The 20,897-nt window shown below is 42.4% G+C and overlaps 2 protein-coding genes across 5 annotated transcripts in view; one reads left to right on the top strand and one right to left on the bottom strand.

The window, feature by feature from the left end:
- LOC106561404 (E3 ubiquitin-protein ligase UHRF1) overlaps nucleotides 1-7,442 on the top strand; it is a 46,180-nt gene extending 38,738 nt beyond the window's left edge. For 2 of the 4 annotated variants that reach the window (XM_045688204.1, XM_045688200.1), the window contains exons 10-17: nucleotides 107-213; nucleotides 450-612; nucleotides 2,815-2,952; nucleotides 3,375-3,591; nucleotides 3,863-4,014; nucleotides 4,789-4,887; nucleotides 5,898-6,025; nucleotides 6,237-7,442. In XM_045688204.1, the coding sequence (XP_045544160.1) occupies nucleotides 107-213; nucleotides 450-612; nucleotides 2,815-2,952; nucleotides 3,375-3,591; nucleotides 3,863-4,014; nucleotides 4,789-4,887; nucleotides 5,898-6,025; nucleotides 6,237-6,330 (1,098 nt within the window). In that variant the 3' untranslated portion in view covers nucleotides 6,331-7,442. Of the gene's footprint in view, nucleotides 1-106; nucleotides 214-449; nucleotides 613-2,814; nucleotides 2,953-3,374; nucleotides 3,592-3,862; nucleotides 4,015-4,254; nucleotides 4,888-5,897 lie in introns of all 4 variants that reach the window. The other 2 variants (XR_006757022.1, XM_014125351.2) reach the window with 2 other exon arrangements.
- Nucleotides 7,443-9,352: 1,910 nt separating this feature from the next.
- oaz1b (ornithine decarboxylase antizyme 1b) lies at nucleotides 9,353-19,937 on the bottom strand. Its single transcript, XM_014125339.2, is given in 6 exon segments — nucleotides 9,353-10,842; nucleotides 11,647-11,732; nucleotides 11,831-12,003; nucleotides 15,897-15,983; nucleotides 15,985-16,036; nucleotides 19,710-19,937. Coding segments are annotated over 6 exon segments (663 nt in total). The 5' UTR covers nucleotides 19,841-19,937; the 3' UTR covers nucleotides 9,353-10,708.
- Between the last annotated feature and the right edge of the window lie 960 nt (nucleotides 19,938-20,897).

The raw sequence follows: 20,897 nt of genomic DNA, 5'->3' as shown, positions 1-20,897 counted from the left end.
TGTGCAGGGGCTGTGTTATTAGGACTGTGTTTATGTGTGTGTGTGTGTGTGTGTGTGTGTGTGTGTGTGTGTGTCTCCTTTTTAACCCTCTGACCTCCACTGTCAGGACAGGGGAGATGAGTTCACCTACACGGGCAGCGGGGGTCGCGACCTTTCAGGGAACAAACGCATCGGGGAGCATTCCTTTGACCAGACCCTAACCCACTACAACAGGTACAGTAAACAAACAAAAGAAGTACCACCTGTCCTGTTTCTCTCCCTGGTTTCAACCAAGACAGCAGGCTTCATAGTGTACTTTTTTTACTCAAGTCAATGTAAAACTGTTGAAAACCAGTGTTCATCAACCTGTCCTGGAGACGCAAAGGATGCTGAATCAAATGTGTTAGTGCTGAACTAGAATGAAAGCTAGCTCCCTTCGTCACATGACCCTTTGACCCTTGCTCTCTCAGGGCCCTGGCGCTGAACTGTGACGCCCCCATCAACGACAAGGACGGGGCGGAGTCCAGGAACTGGCGTGCGGGGAAGCCAGTGAGGGTGGTGCGGAGCTCCAAGGGACGACGCATCAGCAAGTACGCCCCAGAGGAGGGCAACCGCTACGATGGCATCTACAAGGTACATTAGCTAGGGGGACTAACTTCTATCGTATGAAATTGCAATACATACAGTTGAAGTCGGGAAGTTTACATACACTTAGGTTGGAGTCATTAAAACTCGTTTTTCAACCACTCCACAAATTTCTTGTTAACAAACTCTAGTTTTGGCAATCTACTTTGTGCACGACAAAAGTAATTTTTCCAACAATTGTTTACAGACAGATTATTTCACTTGTAATTCACTGTATCACAATTCCAGTGGGTCAGAAGTTGAAATACACTAAGTTGACTGTGCCTTTAAACAGCTTGGAAAATTCCAGTAGGTCATGGTTTAGAAGTTCATGATAGGCTAATTGATACTATTTGAGTCAATTTGAGGTGTACCTGTGGATGTATTTCAAGGCCTACCTTCAAACTCGGTGCCTGTTTGCTTGACATCATGGGAAAATCAAAAGAAATCAGCCCAAGACCCAAGACCTCAGAAAAAAGATTGTAGGCCTCCACAAGTCTGGTTCATCCTTGTAAGCAATTTCCAAACGCCTGAAGGTACCACGTTCATCTGTACAAACAATCGTACGCAAGTATAAACACCATTGGACCACGCAGCCGTCATACCGCTCAGGAAGGAGACGCGTTCTGTCTCCTAGAGATGAACGTACTTTGGTGCTAAAAGTGCAAATCAATCCCAGAACAACAGCAAAGGACCTTGTGAAGATGCTATAGGAAACAGTTACAAAAGTATCTATATCCACAGTAAAACGAGTCCTATATCAACATAACCTGAAAGGCCGCTCAGCAAGGAAGAAGCCACTGCTCCAGAACCGCCATAAAAAAGCCAGACTACGGTTTGCAACTGCACATGGGGACAAATATCGTACTTTTTGGAGAAATGTTCTCTGGTCTGATGAAACAAAAATAGAACTGTTTGGCCATAATGACCATTGTTATGTTTGGAGGAAAAAGGGGGAGGCTTGCAAGCCGAAGAACACCATCCCAACCGTGAAGCACGGGGTGGCAGCATCATGTTGTGGGGGTGCCTTGCTGCAGGAGGGACTGGTGCACTTCACAAAACAGATGGCATCATGAGGTAGGACAATTATGTGGATATATTGAAGCAACATCTCAAGATACCAGTCAGCAAGTTAAAGCTTAAGGACAACAAAGTCAAGGTATTGGAGTGGCCATCACATAGCCCTGACCTCAATCCTATAGAACATTTGTGGGCAGAACTGAAAAAGCGTGTGTGAGCAAGGAGGCCTACAAACCTGACTCAGTTACACCAGCTCTGTCAGGAGGAATGGGCCAAAATTTACCCAACTTATTGTGGGAAGCTTGTGGAAGGCTACGTGAAACGTTTGACCCAAGTTAAACAATTTAAAGGCAGTGCTACCAAATACTAATTGAGTGTATGTAAACTTCTGACCCACTGGGAATGTGATGAAATAAATCTTTCTCTACTATTATTCTGACATTTCACATTCTTAAAATAAAGTGGTGATTCTAACTGACCTAAGACAGGGAATTTTTACTAGGGTTAAATGTCAGGAATTGTGAAAAACTGAATTTAAATGTTAGGCTAAGGTGTATGTAAACTTCTGACTTAAACTGTACTTCCATGCAATAGTATTTTGTTTGTATTGCCATTACATTGCTTTATACTAAGTTGTATGCTATAGTGTGGATATTGGAATAGAGCCCTGGTGGCTCCTTGCCTGTCACTCAACCTCCTCACATGAACATAGACTGGAGCATGCCATTTTGGATCCTTTGTGTTACCTCTCTCCTAGTCCCTTGTGACGAACCGTTAACAGCCGTTTGGTTGTAAAAAAATCAGAAATCCATTACAAATGTAATACAAACAGCATCAAAATAAATCGGATGACGATATGGTTGGGCTTTTTGAACACATCTTGATTTCCCCAGATGGGCCGTTACGGTAAACACAACACGCATGGTTTCAGGGCTGTAGCAATCGCTAACAATACAAGATTAGGAAATATTTAATCTGCTCTTTTTGCCATCCTTTTTTGAATGAGGAATTTTCAATGCAATATTATTTTTAGTGCTATCCCTGTCTTACTATAAACTCCTGTTAGACAGCAGCAACATCCAGTGAAGATGTAACTATGTGCCCATAGAAATAGAATTTCTAGAACGAACATTCCCATTCAACTCTGTGTTCCGTGGAGCAGCAGTAATTATTTTTCTCTGTATGTCTCAGGTGGTGAAGTACTGGCCGGAGATAGGGAAGTGTGGTTTCCTGGTGTGGCGGTACCTGTTGCGGAGGGATGACCTGGAGCCTGCTCCCTGGACACCTGAGGGCCTGGAGCGCATCCAGAAACTGGGCCTAGCTGTACAGGTAAGTGAGGGTCTCCTGTCCACCTGCATTTCTTTTATAGGACATTATGATTGTATGAGAAGGATAGGACAGGCTTTTGGTTATGACTGCTGTTTCAGTGGCTGTCTCTCTTTTTATGTCTTAATTTCTCCAATTATATTTGCAATATTTGAAATTGCTGCACCATTTCCTTGTTGGAAAAATGTGAATAGTTTGCCTAATTTCATTTTTATTGACAAAACACGTACTGTATAGTGTAAATAATCGTTGTACCTTCTAAACCGCTGTGAAATAGTATATTTTCAGTAACCACAGATATTGTATTGATCCTTTGTTTGTTAAAGACAGTTGATGTTTTTATCTGACGGTCTTGACTGTCTCTCTGAGTGCCCCTACTAGTGTCCTCTGTGTTTTCGTATGACTCTGTCACTTTGCCTCCACAGTATCCTCCAGGCTACGTGGAGGCCATGGCCAACAAGACCAAGAAGGAGGCTAACGCTCGACCAGGGTGCACTAGGAGCAAGAAGCAACCTGGACGGGGACGGCCACGGCTACTCCCCCTGGAGAAGAAGGTGAAGGAGGACGAGAAGAAGCCCATGGAGGGTACAGAACAGCCACAGAGCAACGGCAGTCAGAAGACACCCAAGGACAAGGAGACAGGTACCTGTTGAGACACAGCTAGGAATATAAGCCAGAGACCAACGAGTTGTATTTTTAGCTTTGTGTGTACAGTATACTGTATATCTTGTGCACTGCTATGTGGAATTGCCACTAGGGAAAGGGGGGGATTACCAAAAGATATGAAGCCAGTTATGACAAGTCATTTCAGGGGTTGTTTTGAAGGCGTCAAATAAAATGTTACCCCATCTTTGAATAGAATCGATATGTGTACATACATCCATAAACAACGTGTGTTGGTGTGCTTTGTCAGAGGTGTGTAGGGAGTCGGCGGAGCCCCGAGCCAAGCGTCTGAAGATGGAGGAGGCGTTCCAGCTGACAGAGCAGCAGCAGAGCCTCATCAAGGAGGACCAACCCAACAAGAAGAACTGGGACGAGGCCATGGGACACCTCAAGGAGGGGCCGGTATGTATCCACCACCCTACCTCAGCCACCTCACTAACTACCTCACCTTGCTGACCACTAGACTAACTACAACTATACTGAATACAAATATAAACGCACATATAAAGTGTTGTTCCCATTTTTCATGAGCTGAAATAAAAATCCCAGAAATGTTCCATATGCACAAAAAGCGTATTTCTCTCAAGTTTTCTGCACAAATTTGTGTACATCCCTGTTAGTGAGTATTTCTCCTTTGCCAAGATAATCCATCCACCTGGCAGGTGTAACATCCAACCAGCCTCACAACCGCAGACCACGTGCAACCACACCAGCCCAGGACCTCCACATCCAGCTTATTCACCTGCGGGGTCATCTGAGGAGGGGGAAGGGGGGTGCTGAGGAGTATTTCTGTCTGTAATAAAGCCCTTTTGTGGGGAAAAACAAATTCTGATTGGCTGGTGAACCTGGCTCCCCAGTGGGTGAACCACTGGCTCCCCAGTGGGTGAACCACTGGCTCCCCAGTGGGTGAATCCATAGATTAGGGCTTAATAAATGTATTTTAATTGACTGATTTCCTTCTACACAATACTGCCTCACAATGTAGTCTCCTGACTTCCTACTTCTAAACAATAGCTGAACCAACACAAGTCTCAGCTAGCTACACAACCTACCTACAAGGACTTGTATGTACTTCTATTAAATGAAATTAAGCAGATGATCCATGGCTAACTAAGATGTGTGATGCTGCTGTTACTATTGTGACAGCTGTGCCTGTGTTCCTGTCTTTCTCTGTAGAACTTCTTGAGGAAGGTGGAACAGACCTTCATGTGTGTCTGCTGCCAAGAGCTGGCCTACCAACCGGTCACCACTGTCTGCGCGCACAACGTCTGCAAGGTGTGTGCACTTGCATCCATTGTAATGATTGTTTGCTGGACTATAATTGATGACTAATTGTGGTGTAGCAATGTAAATGATAAACAAAAGTTGAAAAAGTATGGTGACGTGACAAAAAAAGAAAACGAGATATTAGATACATTGAAACAACAAAGGTCTAAGAAGGGATGGTTGAGGAACACCACAAGACATTATAACCTTATTAAATATGAGACGCACCGAGCATGTCATTGCCGCTAGGTACTTATCACAGTGGGAAGCCGTTCCTTTTCTTGCTAGAATGAAAGCGGTTCCTGCTGCGTGATGAACAGCGATGCTCGTCAGTGACCAACAACTTGACTTTGAGCCAGTCAGAGAGCACGAACCCCATGTAGAGGAGCCCAAAAAATAATGAAAATGGCATTTTCACCGTACATTCCTGGATGAAACAGTTACACTTCAAATGCACTGTATGCTATAGTATGGTAGCTAGCTAAGTGCACAGACACAATGCACACAACACTAAATACGTCCTTAGCTAGCTAACTAGCTATGTTGTGCTAGCTAGCGAATATGCTAACGCTATCTAAACATTTGGCTATGGGCTGGCACTGGCCGTTTAGGATTATGGATAGTGAATTCAATTGTTTATTCGTCATCTTGCTAGGTAGTTATCTAGCTGTGGCCATATGGCTAGTATCAACAAGGGTTTTCTACAACTTAGCAAGATGGCTTTGAATCTAAACCATAAGCAATACGCACAGACATGCATTGCCAAACCATAGCTACTGTCACCTTTTGGTTTGGAGTATTTTAATAACAAGGATGAGTGGCTGACGACTTCCAAGGTCTTTGCTGTGTGAACACAAAAGAGATTGACTGCCGACACACTTCAGAGGTGCTAAATACTGTCAGCAGGCGAACATTTGACAATCCTACCAGTGTGTCTGAGCTTTTAGATACCCATGCTGTTCTGTGATCTGTGGCATTCTCACTCTTTGTCTCTCACTCTCTCCCTCCCTCCCTCCCAGACCTGTTTGCAGCGGTCTTTCCGAGCGGAAGTGTACACCTGCCCTGCATGTCGCCACGACCTGGGTAAAGATTACATCATGGTCCTCAACAAAACTCTACAGCTGCTGTTGGACCAGTTCTTTCCTGGGTACAGCAAGGGCCGATGAGGCCACACACACACGCGCACACACACTACATGTACACGGCGACACACACATAGATACACACATTTGCACTTACACAAGTAGTTACACAAATCACATACCGATGATGCACACATACAAAACCTACGTATAGACACATTGGTACACACATACATGCACCTGTTGAACTTGGACTGTCCCCATTAACTTCACCAGCCTGAAATCATCCATGCCTCAGAAGACCTCTCCTGAGCACCACCCACCCCTAACCTTGCCATGGATTCCCTTCCTGGGTACCACCACCCCTTAACACCCCAAAGGGTTCCCTCCTTCCCAAGCCTTCCACGTCCCCAGTCCGCAGAACTTAGCAGTTCATCACCTGTCCATGTGAGGAACAGCCAGCGAGGATGCTAATGCTAACCATAGCCATGTAGAGAATATATGGCTCTAACGCTACGTAGCCTCCAGGGGAAGGTGCCTGAAGTCAGCACCTATAGGGGTCAGGGGTTCGGGGTCACAACCTAGAGAAGCGGGGTGATGGGAAATGTAGTGTACAATGTTAGTTTTTTTCTTTGTTACTGGTCCATTTGAATTTCAGCCTGTTCCTCCCTTTCTTCTTCTCTCTGATCTCCGTTCCTTTTTTGTTTGTTTGTTTTCGTGGTGATGTCCTTTTCATTCAAAGAATTCAGGATTTTTTAAAGACATGCAAATGCAAAATGTTTTAAATTATGCTATGGTCTCTAAAGCAGCAAACTGTGATGTGCATTCCTTCCTACTGCTCAAGGCGCAAATATACAGAACAGAAAATAATTTTCTCTCTTCTGTATCAACTCGCAAGCTAATAGTTTCCTTCTCCTCTGTGAGCTTTGCTTCGTCCCCACCGTCCCTAGGGTTGCAAGATTCCGGTAACTGCCCAACATTCCAGGTTTTCCAGAAATCCCGGTTGAAAGATTCATGGAATCAGGAGGGAGAAAGCAGGAAATCCAGGAATCTTTCAACTGGGATATTTAGAAAACCTATGAGAATTTTGGGAACATTTGCAATCTTACCTGCCCCCAGTCGTGTACTCTACCTACCACTGCTGTGGACAACAGTAACTGTCTAGACGTCAAGTGGACGCTTCGCTTCAGCTTTAGTGTTGTGTTCTGTTTTTATTGCACTTATTGAAGAAAAAGATGTTGAAAATAAAAAAAGTAATGTCTATAATTTCCAATAATGCTACTACAACATATGGCATTTTTCTATAATTTTAGTTGCCTATTCTATTTTAGTCATTAGTTATTATTTTATGTGGCAACCTTTACCTGCTGCTGTCAGCCTGATTGAAGAGTTTCATTGCTTCATATTGTGATCTGAAATTTTATACATGGTATAATAATACTTGATATGCACCTATTAAATATTTTGATTCCAGAAAAAAAATATTTTCTGTTCAGTTTTCTTCCAGCCCAAACTGGGCTTCTGCGGGCCTCAGCGGAAACAGTGGGTTCTGGCTGCCATTCATGCCAAGAGGATATATCTTCCTCTCTGCTCTCGTCACACCACCTCATATTCAGATTCCCACCTAGTTTCTGCTATATTGGTTTTACATACCCAGTGCTATAACATCTGTGAAGGGCAGTGAAAGACTGGAGAAACTTACCTGCGTTTACACAGGCGGCCTAATTCTGATCTTCTGCCACTAACTGGTCTTTTGACCAATCCGATCAGATCCATAGCCAATAATTGGGCAAAATATCAGAATTGGGCTGCCTGTATGCCTGTATGCCTGTATGCCTGTATGCCTGTATGCCTGTATGTATGTATGTATGTATGTATGTATGTTAGTCTGAGATTGAGAATGTTAATGCGTAGAGACCCCATGTATAGGTAGGTACCTATTACCTACTCGACAACTGAGCTGATCAGTGTAGTAGAGCCACAGCCAGGTGCTGTGCTATGGCCTGGTTACTATACTAGGTGAACAGTTTCTACGGTGAAGTGTAAATGGTCCCGAACGCTGAGCTGAGTATGCAGGATGGAACGTTAGACTTTCTGTGCCGCTGACTGCAACGTAATGGTTCCACTTTTAAAACCCAGACAGATAAACCCATGGAGAAGGTGATCACAGAATGAATTAGGGTAGAATAGAGCCAGGTTTTCCTGAGTTAGAGGATTTCACCTCTGGATTCTGCAGGTGATATGGCATACATACAAAGAACATGAGATGTAGTGCCTCTGCCACGTTTCCATTTTAATGATCAGAGATAAACCCATTGAGAAGGTAGTCACTGTCTAAGTTTGTCTTTGTATAGGGACTAGGGAGAGAGGATTATTTCACCCTTGGATTCTGCAGGTGAAACCAACGCACCCAGGTAATCTTGACTGAGTTGACTAAACAGGATTTCTCACCTCGATTGTGCAGGTAAAACGCCATACATACATAATGGTGCAGGTGATAACTAGGAACATTGTTGTTGACCTCATGGTGGGAAGGAAGGAGCATTCCCTTGTGGTGAGCTGCCCCCTAGTGGAGTAACATATTACACTTTTCAAGCCTCCAATACTTACCCTAATTTTGTAACTCACCTATTTCGCTTACTGTGCAAACATTACTAGGGCTGCATTCTGATTCTCTATCCTTCTCCTGAAGTGTGCACTACTATGCATTTAAAAGCATTGGATTAGTGCAAGCATAGCTGGATGGCATTTCAACCACATTCCTCACACCAGTTCATTACTTTTAAATCCATGAGAGGGGGAAGTCTACGAGTGCATACTTTTGGAGAATGGGAATATAGCCCTAGTGTGCAAACAAGGGCTTTTTCTCAATCTCTTGATTCTGCACATCCTCAAAATGCATCGAAAGGTCCGAAGGGAGGGGACCTTGGCCCTCTTCCTCCAATGCAACTGACACAGCAAAGACAAATTGATTAAGCCATGGAAACCATTTGAATAACTACAGCTGCGTTTACACAGGGAGTCCAATTCTGATCTTTTGCCCAAGTATTGGCACAAGCTTAGATTTGTCAAAAACACCAATTAGTGGCAATAGATCAGAGTTGGCTGCCTTTAATTCAATCAATTGCATTTCACGCCAAATATTTACACTATCAGAGAGATGTTTGTGTTTGAACTGTCAAAATGTGTTATTGCAAAGAAATACTGAACAGTAACTAGCATACACTTGGGGTCAACTTCTGGAATAAGAACCACTGCCCCATGATCATGCAAATGTGTCAAATCCAGTGTGTTATGTGTAAATGTAAAGTGCATTAACAAAGAACAAGACTACAGAATAGGGAGAAGGAAAGAATCCATAAGATGATGTATCAGAGACAAGGAGGCAATGATATTTTTCTTACTTTTATTATCACAGAAGCACAATAGGTACCACTATGCAAGGTGAACATCAAACTTATAAACTACACGAAGAATCAAAAAGTTAAACGGAATGCTAGTCCAAAAATCCAAATCGAAACATCACAACAATTTTATCCAAACAATGGTACAATCATTTTCAGATATACAGGAAAGAAAAGCAAAAAGGACTTGACTTTTTTTGGTTGCTTTGAACCAATTAATCCATAATTTTACATGATATTTACTTCTCAAATGTAAGCACCCAAACCAGTTACACATAACAGCATTCACGTGTGCTAAAGTTTAAAGGGCTATTATCCAGCAATGAAATACCAATATTGGAGCTTTTTTGCATAAAAGCAATGTTTACACACATTACAACATTTGTCAGAGGACTTGAGTGCTTTATTATCAAAATGTTTGTCACAAAGGAGGGTTGGACATGTTTTTATAGCTTAGCCAATGAAATAAAAAGCTTATATCTAATATAGCCAATCAAATTAAAAGCTGGAGTACCCAAGCGTAAACCTGATGACCTGTCTTTTTACATTCAAGAAATAAGAAAAAAAATTCTCCTTCCGCCTATCAACACAATAAGAATAAAACAGACAATCGATTGATGATAATAGTTATGAGAATTGCAATATGCTCAAAGTCCGTAAAAACATGGTTCCCTCTTAAGTAATGAACAAAATACCAATGAAACCTAAATAATAAAAGAACTTAAAGGGATGAAAGAGAGGAGAGAAATGTCAGCCAAGCTGTGAAACTGGGGGATACAATATCTAAACTAATCATCCACTTCCTTTGAACAAAAGCATAGAAGGATGTAAGCACTTGGGTCACATAGGAGAGTGGGGTTTGGTGGAGCAGTGGGTAATGTGGGGGCAGGGGTAAGCCTGGATCCCTAACCCAATTGCTCCGTTTCACACAATTGTTTCACTTCACAATTGTGGTCATCACAGCATGGTCATCAGACTTCAGTCTGGCTGAACCATCTCTTCATTGAAACAGTTTGTGAAACAATAGTGAAAACAGCACAATTCAAGTTGGGATCCATGCTATGCTGGGGGCTGTTCCAATAAGCAGGATCAATGTGTTACTTAGCCAGCTAAATGTCTTCACTAAACATTCTGAAATTACTTCACCTTTCCTAGAATATAGAATTGAAATGCTTATGACTGACTCAACCAATAAACCCATACTCAGGTTTAGCTTTCTAAATACATTTTTACATTTAAATAAACCAGAAAAATCTAAAGGATGTGCCTATATCTGGCTGTTTATCAAAGTTAGCTGGCTAAATTGATGATTCTGTTTCCTGGAACACCCCACAGGGGTCAGAGCTAATCCTCATCGGAGGAAGAGTCCTTGTCGAAGTTGTAGGCCATGAAGAAAACGTCAGGTCGGAGTGGGACAAGGGCATGGCCCGGTTTCACTATCTCGAAGCCCAGAAAACTGAATGTGCGCACAAGTTTAGCTGTGGGGACACACAAAGACACATATTAGAAGAAATACCATCAAGGACGACCTTCCATCATAAACGGTGAACTCCAAAAGTATTGGGACAGTGACACATTTTGTTATTTGGGATACTCCTGATTTAATGGTGAGAAAGATGGACGCACAATATCATAACCCCAAGACATGCTGACCTCATCATTACAATAACGGGGAGTTTTGCATTTTGGGAGGTAGGATGTTTATGTCTGCAATTTTCTCACTCCTCATTATTCACGATTCATTCAGGACTATCCGTAATCATTGTAGCAGCCACATGAATGCAGAAGTGTTTAAGAAACATTCTATTCTTATTTACAATAAAAGTGACTCCAAAATGGCACAATACTTATTTATTTACCATTCATTTCTATTGGGCACAAAATAATCTGAAACACAACCAAAACAAACAGCAAATGCATCCAACAAATTTTGTAGTCACAAGCTTGATGTAATCACTGCGTACAAGGAATATGGGACCAAATACTAAACTTTTGACTACTTTAATACACATACAAGTGAATTTGCCCCAAAACTTTTGGTCTCCTAAAATGGGGGGACTAAAGGGGGGGGGGAAGAATACCTAGTCAGTTGTACAACAGAATGCCTCCAACTGAAATGTGTCTTCCGCATTTAACCCAACCCCTCTGAATCAATTGGATACCAGGAAATTGGGGTGAAAAAGGGGTAAAATAAATAAGATGTTACTGTCCCAATACTTTCAGCTCACTGTGTGGATGCTTATCCATTGAGATCATAGGTTTGGTGGATACGCATTACGTACCGCGATCATCTCTATTCTTGTAAAAGCAGACGAACACGCTGACAACTTCAAGATGTTCTTCCGCATACTCCAAAAGAGCCGCAAAACTGTAGAGAGAGAGAGGTAGGCAGGGTTAATTAGACAACATGAGATTATACACACACACACACACGCAGATTTTCATATACAGAGCACAGGCACACACCTCTCCTTGCTGCCCTCGGGGAGCGGGTCCATCGGTATCTCCACATACAGAGCGTTCCCGCTCAGCACAGCGTCCCAGTGGATCACCTTGGAAACAGTGGGGCGGCTCTGGAAGTGGAGTATCCCGGGGCGACCGTTCCCCGCCGGCTCCTCTGTCACAGTCAACTTCCGGTCCTGGAAAACCAAAATGGGAAGGAGGGGAGCGTTAAATCAGTCATTTCACTTGAAGAAGGGATCATTAATGAAACAACTCCCTGGATGACTTCAGGATTGTGTTCACTAGAGCACACTAACAACATTTTTGCAATGGAAAAGTAATATCTGTTTTTATTTCAAGCAGTACTTCACTTTATATGCAAATCCTGCTAACAGCTTCTAAAAAGGGCTCGGTAGAGTTTCCGGCCAACCAAATAATTACAAATGAGTAACAGCGTTTTCCATTCGCGCCGGTCCTCAGCTAATCAGCTCGGTTACAGACTCATATTCAGCTGGCTACTTTTTCCACCTCATATTAAATTAGGCTACTTTTCATTTAAAAGTTTCAATTGGCTAGCTTGTCGACCCCTCTCCCGCTAGAATAGAAGACGCGTATCGTTCAGCGACCTATCGATAGGATAGGCACCTGTCAGTCACAAAGCGAGCGATGACTGGGAAACGCAGTCTGCCCCGCCTCCCAGTACAATGTGCACGTGCTGTGGTCGGTTTCAGTCAAATGTATTTACATGGAGGAGGGAGGGAGAGCATGATGCTCGTGAATTTGCACGTCCCATGTAATGTGGTGACGATGAGCATTCTAGGAAATGTATTTTATTTGGTGTTTCACATAGCCAGCCACACAGAGTCGTGGCACATAGTATGCCATTTACTGTGCTTTAATTGACAACTGAACAGCAAGTGTTGACTAGTTTATAAAAGGTGTCGAACTGCCTGAATAAAGTCGACCTCCTATACCCCTTTGCCATTCATAAATCATGCAACGTGATTATATCCATGGTGTCGCATCGGGACAATTAAACCAAAGGATTTCCTAGGTTTTCCTTTCTTAGGACGTTGAGGCTTGCCAGACAGTGACGTAAGTGACCAACTCTCACCTCGTTAGTCAGCGTATCCTACCGAATCCCGCCGGTTAGACCTGCGTTCATTTGGCTCCCTAATTTGCATAGACTATTGATAAGCCTATGCTTTATGCCGATTATCTGCAGATAAATTACAAAACAATTCACTGCAGGAACAATAGAGAGCTTAATTCGGGTCCAAACATATTTAGGGCCCTCACGGAATCCAGGCATTAAAACGGAATTCAACAATATATTGACCTTAATAGGGAATCAACTAAATGTATTGAAAATGTATTAATTTATCATGATGGAAACAGAAAACGTCAGCCAACTTTCCAAATGTTGACTAAACAAAATATGCTAGACAAGGTGGGATCTTCTTGTGTCTGAGAAATGTTGGTAGAAACACTGCGTAAATATTTTTTTTTATAATAACCACCATATCGAAGTAAACTTCGAGTCACATGATGACGTGTGTGGTCCTCCCACTACGACTCGTTGGGAAAGCATGCAGTTTATTAGGGTACCGATGAAATAAGTTATGAACTTCAGGGTGGCGAAAGTGGAGGCGATGAGCTTGATCCTCCTTTCCAATAAATATTGATGGTCTTATTCTGGTGACACGATCACTGATGCTTGTTTGACAAATAAAACTAATCTCACTCTTTTGTCCATAATCATTTCATTATGTAGGCTATACCCGCACTGTATCTACAAGCTGTTGGCACATGCCAATACCAGAGAGGGCACACTCACTATATTAAATGTTTTGTTTATATTATTTATATCCCAGGACAAATTAGCCAGCAACATCAAACTAGCTAGCTAAATGTCCATGAATGTTTCATGTGTTTCGACCTGTGCCCAAATTAATATAGTTGGGTCAGAGTGCGTTTCGATATTTCAACCTGCGAGCCCTGATCGAGTCTGGACAAAAATCAGCATGCGCGTAATGGCGCTCGCATGTGTGTGCACGGTGTAGTCATCAGCATGTTAGAAAAATATTTATCCAGCTCGACTGCGTCACGGCACAGACATGGCAAAGCAATTGCTGAATGTATCAAGCAAGGCTGATCTAAATAACATACGTTTCATAGCTCTACGATAAAAAATGCGACCAACGCACTTCCAAACCTAAAATAAGTATTTACGTGGAAGTCAAACATTTGTTTTTTTACGTCAGAGGCAGACACATTGCATATGCTCAGAACGTCAAAAATGGATCCCTTTACATAGTCCTTATCCCCTTGTCTATAGGAGGGATGCATGCTGTTTAAATGGCCCAAATGTGACTTTTAAAAAGTGGCACGGTCATAGGATGCCACCTTTCCAACAAGTCAGTTTGTCAAATTTCTGCCCTGCTAGAGAAGCCCCGGTCAACTGTAAGTGCTGTTATTGTGAAGTGGAAACGTATAAAAGCAACAACGGCTCAGCCGCGACGTGGTAGGCCACACAAGCTCACTGTCCTCGGTTGCAACACTCACTACAGAGTTCCAAACTGCCTCTGGAAGCAACGTCAGCACAAGAACTGTTCGTTGGGAGCTTCATGAAATGGGTTTCCATGGACGAGCAGCCGCACACAAGCCTAAAATCACCATGCGCAATGCCAAGCGTCGGCTAGAGTGGTGTAAACCTCGCCGCCATTGGACTCTGGTGCAGTGGAAACGTGTTCTCTGTAGTGATGAAACACGCTTCACCATCTGGCAGTCCGACAGACAAATCTAGGTTTGGCAGAAGGCGATGCTGCCTGCCCCAATGCATAGTGCCAACTGTAAAGTTTGGTGGAGGAAGAATAATGGTCTGGGGCTGTTTTTCAAGGTTCGGGCTAAGCCCCGGTTCCAAATCTTAACGCTACTGCATACAATGACATTCTAGACTATTCTGTGCTTCCAACTTTGTGGCAAAAGTTTGGGGACGGCCATTTCCTGTTTCAGCATCAAAATGCCCCAGTGCACAAAGTGAGGTCCATACAGAAATTGTTTGTCGAGATCGGTGTGGAAGAACTTGACTGGCCTGCACAGAGCCCTGAACTTAATTAACCCCATCAAACACCTTTGGGATTAATTGGAACGCCGACTGCGAGCCAGGCCTAATTGCCCAACATCGGTGCCCGACCTCACTAATGCTCTTGTGGCTGAATGGAAGCAAGTCCCTGCAGCAATGTTCAAACATCTAGTGGAAAGCATTCCCAGAAGAATGGAGGCTGTTATAGCAGCAAAGGGGGACCAACTCCATATTTTGGAATGAGATGTTCGATGAGCATGTGTTCACATACACTACATGACCAAAAGTATCTTTTCAATAACCAAAAATATTGTATTTTCAGCTGTTTGAAGCTGGTGTACAAAACCAAAAGTAAAAGACACAATCGAAACATAAGAGGAAGCATAGAAATAGCGCACATAGAACATATCTACTGCTTCTTAGACTTGCTTTCAATGAGAATGACACATCTATAAGTCACATTTCTATGGGCATTTGGTCAGAACGCCCAAAAAGTTACATATGCGGCTTTAAATTGTAATATCTTAAATATATTTTTGCAGTATGCAATGAGTGCGTGTGATGTCCTGGTGTGTTAGAGGAGTATGCATAACATTACATTTACATTACATTTAAGTCATTTAGCAGACGCTCTTATCCAGAGCGACTTACAAATTGGTGCATTCACCTTATGATATCCAGTGGAACAACCACTTTACAATAGTGCATCTAAATCTTTTAAGGGGGGGGGGGTTAGAAGGATTACTTTATCCTATCCTAGGTATTCCTTAAAGAGGTGGAGTTTCAGGTGTCTCCGGAAGGTGGTGATTGACTCCGCTGTCCTGGCGTCGTGAGGGAGCTTGTTCCACCATTGGGGTGCCAGAGCAGCGAACAGTTTTGACTGGGCTGAGCGGGAACTGTGCTTCCTCAGAGGTAGGGGGGCCAGCAGGCCAGAGGTGGATGACACGAAAGATTATATTATGGTTGCATTTGCATGAGCGTTGTTAAATGCGTGTATGTACTCACAGAGTAGAGCGGCCGAGCTGAAGGAGTGTGATCCCGTTGACCATTCCCTCGCCCACCTGGGATCTTCAGGGGTGGGAGAGGGGCATCAGGAGCACCACAGAGGCCCCGGACCGCGGGTACTACAACAGTGTAGGGACAGGCTGGACAGGGAGAGACACAGATTCATCTTTAATTGTTGTTTTTAAGCTTTTGACTGCAATAGGACTCTGAACATGCGAGATAACGTTGCTTAAATCTTGTGTTCCCCGGTGTATTTTAATTATTTGGTGCAATACGGGCCGACGTATCAAGTGCAAGTAAAATTGGTAACCAAAATACTGATTGTGTGATTTAATTCACCCTCAAAGCGCATTATATTAGTTGGAACTGTTGCCCATGTAGGCAGTGGAGTGTATTCATGGATGCCAAGGGAAGCCAGGTTTCCCCCAAAAAAATTACCAAGAAAAGAAACATACAATAATTGTCTCTTTCGTATCTCTGTTTCATAAATGTTCCTTCAATTCGAAGGAGGCTTAATGTATCTCACCGGAGAAAGCATCAGAGTGAGCGAAATAGAGCCCCCGTCTCTGTAAGCCATCTATCTGACGCTGTCTGGTCAAAAAGAGTATGACATTGTTGCCACCTGTAGCATTGAATGCAAGGGAAGCCAGTGAGCATTTGGTATAAAAGTATAAAATAGCCAATCGGCGTTGAGCTAAACTGTGTGCGTTCAACTGTGAATGGTCCTGGCGCACCAAAAAAAAAACTGGTATGGAAAGCCAGTTTGGATTTGGCTTCACTCCAATCACATCTACAGCAAATCGTCATCGAGAGGAAAAAAAAAAACTTGAATTGTTTGCATCGTTGCCCTCCGGTGGCTAGCTAGCTAGTTAAAATTGGCCCTTTCCTAAATTAGCCATGGATGGAGATCGGGATTTGGTTTTACTTCATTCTCTGTACTGACCAATGATTATAACAGCAATTGTGATCCAAACAAACTCATACATTGTGCCCCTGGCCTGAGGGAATGTAAGTTCAATATGTGCTAGATGTAGTAGGCTAATGTTAACTAGCTCGCCTGGCGCATATATGCCCTTGAAAGGAAGTTAAGCAAGCGAGCAACCATTTTAGCCAGGTAGCCTAGGACAACAAAAAATAAAAGCATGTGCTGTATAACTGAGTCATAGACGTTTCGTCAACATGAAAAGACAAAGGATGGCATTGGTGTTTCCATACAAGTAGGGTGAGTCAACATGTTTTTTCTTCTTGCACAAATACACCGAAATCAGAACCATAGACATCCACATCATATTTGGCTTACGTTGATTGCACTACATTTTTTTAAATTTTTTTTAGCTGTCACTGTACTAAGCATAAGTGATTTGATGATGAAGTTGAAATGGTGCTGGAATAGTGGAGGCAGCTCCAGTTTTCTTTGCGACTTGCGGTAACTCTGTGGTTCTAAATCAATAGTTGTTTAATAGTCCGAAAATGTAGGTCATGAAACGGTTTGTTACATGCAATATGCTTTGTGGACTTCAGAGGTTGCTCTCCAGTTTTGTGATGAAACAAAAGGTGTGGTTTAATTTACTCTGCCACTGGGTCTTAGTGTCTCAGCCTTTAGGCCTATAAATCACGGTCACAAATTTTATTGGTCACATACACATATTTTGCAGTTATTGCGGGTGTAGCGAAATGCTTTATCGCAACACATAGGTTGTAATATGGCTTTAATTGTTTTCTCTGGCTTGGCTTCCCCAGTGATTTGACCCACGCACCGCTACTGCATGTAGGCTATGTGAGTTCGCCACCTACTTCATAATTGTGATACTCATTGAAAGGCAAGGTCAATACAGGTGCATCAAAACTGGGACCAAGAGACTGAAAAATAGCTTCTATTAAATAGCCATCATTGCCGGCTTCCACCTGGTTATGCAACCCTGCACCTTAGAGACTGCTGCCTACACATAGACTTGGAATCACTTGTAACTTTAATAATGTTTACATACTGCTTTACTCATCTCATATGTATATACTGTATTCTATTCTACTGTATTTTAGTCAATGCCACTCCGATATTGCTCAATCTATTATTTATATATTTCTTAATTCCATTCTTTTAGATGTGTGTATTATTGTGTATTTTTAGATATTACTGCACTGTTGGAGCTAGGAACACAAGCATTTCGCTACACCCGCAATAACATCTGCTAAATATGTGTATGTAACCAATAAAATTTGATAGGGCAAAATATGTCACACTAAAGCCATATAACCTAAACAAATTGTATTATTCCAAGGCAAAACTACATCATGAATAAACATAATCCACCATGTATGTGATGGATAGCATTGTATGGCACACAGCAGGTTGCTTAACGCTGTTCAGGGGACATCTGGAGGCTGCCTTGCATCAGGAGGGCACTAGTGATGGATCATTCGCAAACGAACGACTCTTTTTGAACGGGTCTTTTTGGTGAAGGTCAGGAACCGAACCGCATCGGTGAAAGAGCCATTAATTTGGCTCCCAGACTGCAACTACTGCATTTTGATCTAAAAAAAACAACGTTTTTCTGCAGATAAATTACAAAATAATTATCTAGAGGGTGAACCCTCACCGCCTAGACAATGGAGAGCGTGTCAATCTGGTCCACGCAAATTTTTTCATTGCAACATTTTTTTTGGGGGGGTGCAAGATAATAGTTTACGTTTTGGGCTATACGTTGGATATCTGTACTTTTTTTTCAGAGTTCTAGCTAGGTCCATTTTCAAGGATTTTGAACAAAGAGCCGTTTGGGAGTCGGCTCACCGAAAATACTCGGAATGCCCCACGATGGGGAAAACGTGCACGATGAGGAAAAACGTGCCAATCTTAACTGCGTATCTGCCGGATGACAAATTAACTTGACCAAAAAAAACTGCCAATGATCGCTACAAGTCAAACGTATAAATAGCATACTAAATGTAATAATGAATTCATCCCACGTAGATATGTAATTGCACCATTATTTAATTTATTCATAGGGGTTGGATGATTAATTCAACAATACTTTGATAATGACTCCAATATTGTTTTGGGTGTATAATTTTGAGGGACTAATAGTATAATGGTATAATGTTACAATGTAACCGTAAAAGAGTGACGTCACAAATGGAGGAATGACGTTGCGTCACTTGGGCCTTCTGATTAATAATCAATTGTGTTTAGAGAAAAGGTAACAATGGACGTGGATTCCGCGTGTTTCTTCAGTTTTAAAGTTGCTCATCCATTAAACAAGCCATTCTAATGACAGTTTCATTTTGGGCCTTTTAACTGGTTGACCAGCGAGTTAACGGTAGCTAAGCTACCTGACTATGCTATGCTTGCAGGTGGCAAGCTAGTTACACAGCTAACGTTACATCATCTTATCGAGCTAAACTACGAAACGATGTCATTGGCAACCATTGAAACAAAATTGAAATAAATGGTTAAGGTGTTCCGTTTGTAAAAAGTGGTGATGGATTTAGCTAGGCTTCCTAGAGGACCTTGATAATGTAGCTAGATTTTAGCCTAGCTTCTGTTATATAAATGACGTATCTTGGCTAGCTAGCTAGCTTAGGATAAGCTAAGGGAGAGAGGACTAACCTTACACAATAACGTTATAATTCGTCACTCCAAATTAATGTAGGATATGTTTCATAGATTACTTATCTAGCTAACCAGTTGTGGACAAATATGAATATTTTACGTCATAAGAAATTAAATCCCAGTTTATATTAGTAGCTACTTCCTCGTCACTGATAAAAATGCACCATCCCCCACTTCACTTCGCTATTTTCTCCGTCTTCACTTACTTGCCAATCATGTCACAAATATTAACGTTACTACTTAAATCCGCCATTGTAGTACAGAACTGTGGTTTTCCTTCTTTCTCGCGAGCAAAGCAATGACTGTTTAAGATCCGCTGGAGGTTGGATTTTACCATCCGGCCTCGGAGAGAGACACGACTGGCTTCTGACTGCTCACTGCAATGGTCGGCTGAGGAATAGAGCTCGATCAGTTCTGAACTCAAGCTATGAGCTACGTAGGGAAAACAAGCGATACGTAGCTAGTTAGAGGTGAAGTTAGCTACATGGGGGCGTCTTCCGTGCAAGTGGAAAAATACCAAGGCTAGTAAACGAACAACAAAGACAGACAGACAGCAGGGCTGATGTTTGTCATCAAGGCAAGAAAAGTTGAATGTGTAGTCTCCATGCAACATTATAATTAGTCTTTCAGTTACATTTCATTTGATTGAAAGGTACAGCATCATTGATGGCTTGAACACAGTGGGTGAATAGGTGAATTATAACTAGGCCTTATTCATATTATTGTCAATTGAATGTAATACAGTAGCTACATATTTGTATAGTTTTGCATGTTGTTACTCTAGCCCCCCCAGCAGTATAAAATACCACGTTGCCTGCCCTGCAGTATAAAATACTACTTTGCCACAACAAACTAGACATTTTGGCTAAAAACATTTTCCCTGTGAACCCAACAGTGGACGGGAGAGAGTGCAATAGGCTACATACCTATGTTCTCGCCAAGCAGGTTAATCTCCTTGGGATGAGGATATAGCCTTGGATTGTTTATCTGGCTCTAAAAGGTGTCAATGTCAGTATGTCTGGTGGATAAGCTTTGAGGAGTAGCTATTTATCTTGGATGCTATTACCAGGGGCAAAGCAAGAATACGTCCCAAATGGCACCCTATTCCCTGGGTGTCATTTGGAACATGGCCCAAGACAAGTCAGTGCTTAAATTGACCCCAGTGACCTTTTACCTTGGAGTAAAACATAACATTCATACATAACTCTGTTGAATGGCTGACAAAGCAACTGGCCTATACCGATTGCCTCATCCAATTGGGCCACTGCCATTATGATGTGTACTTACCAGTAGTCTCATATTGGTATGTGAAGCCTATGGAGAGAAATGCAGCAACATTCACGCTTTAGGCTGATTAATTTCCTTTCATATCTTTAGCCAGCTCCAAATCAAAA

The sequence above is a fragment of the Salmo salar genome, chromosome ssa01, assembly GCF_905237065.1.
Source record: "Salmo salar chromosome ssa01, Ssal_v3.1, whole genome shotgun sequence".
Lineage (NCBI taxonomy): Eukaryota > Metazoa > Chordata > Actinopteri > Salmoniformes > Salmonidae > Salmo > Salmo salar.
The sequence above is the reverse complement of the archived record's forward strand: the minus strand, read 5'-3'. Positions and strand labels throughout refer to the sequence as shown.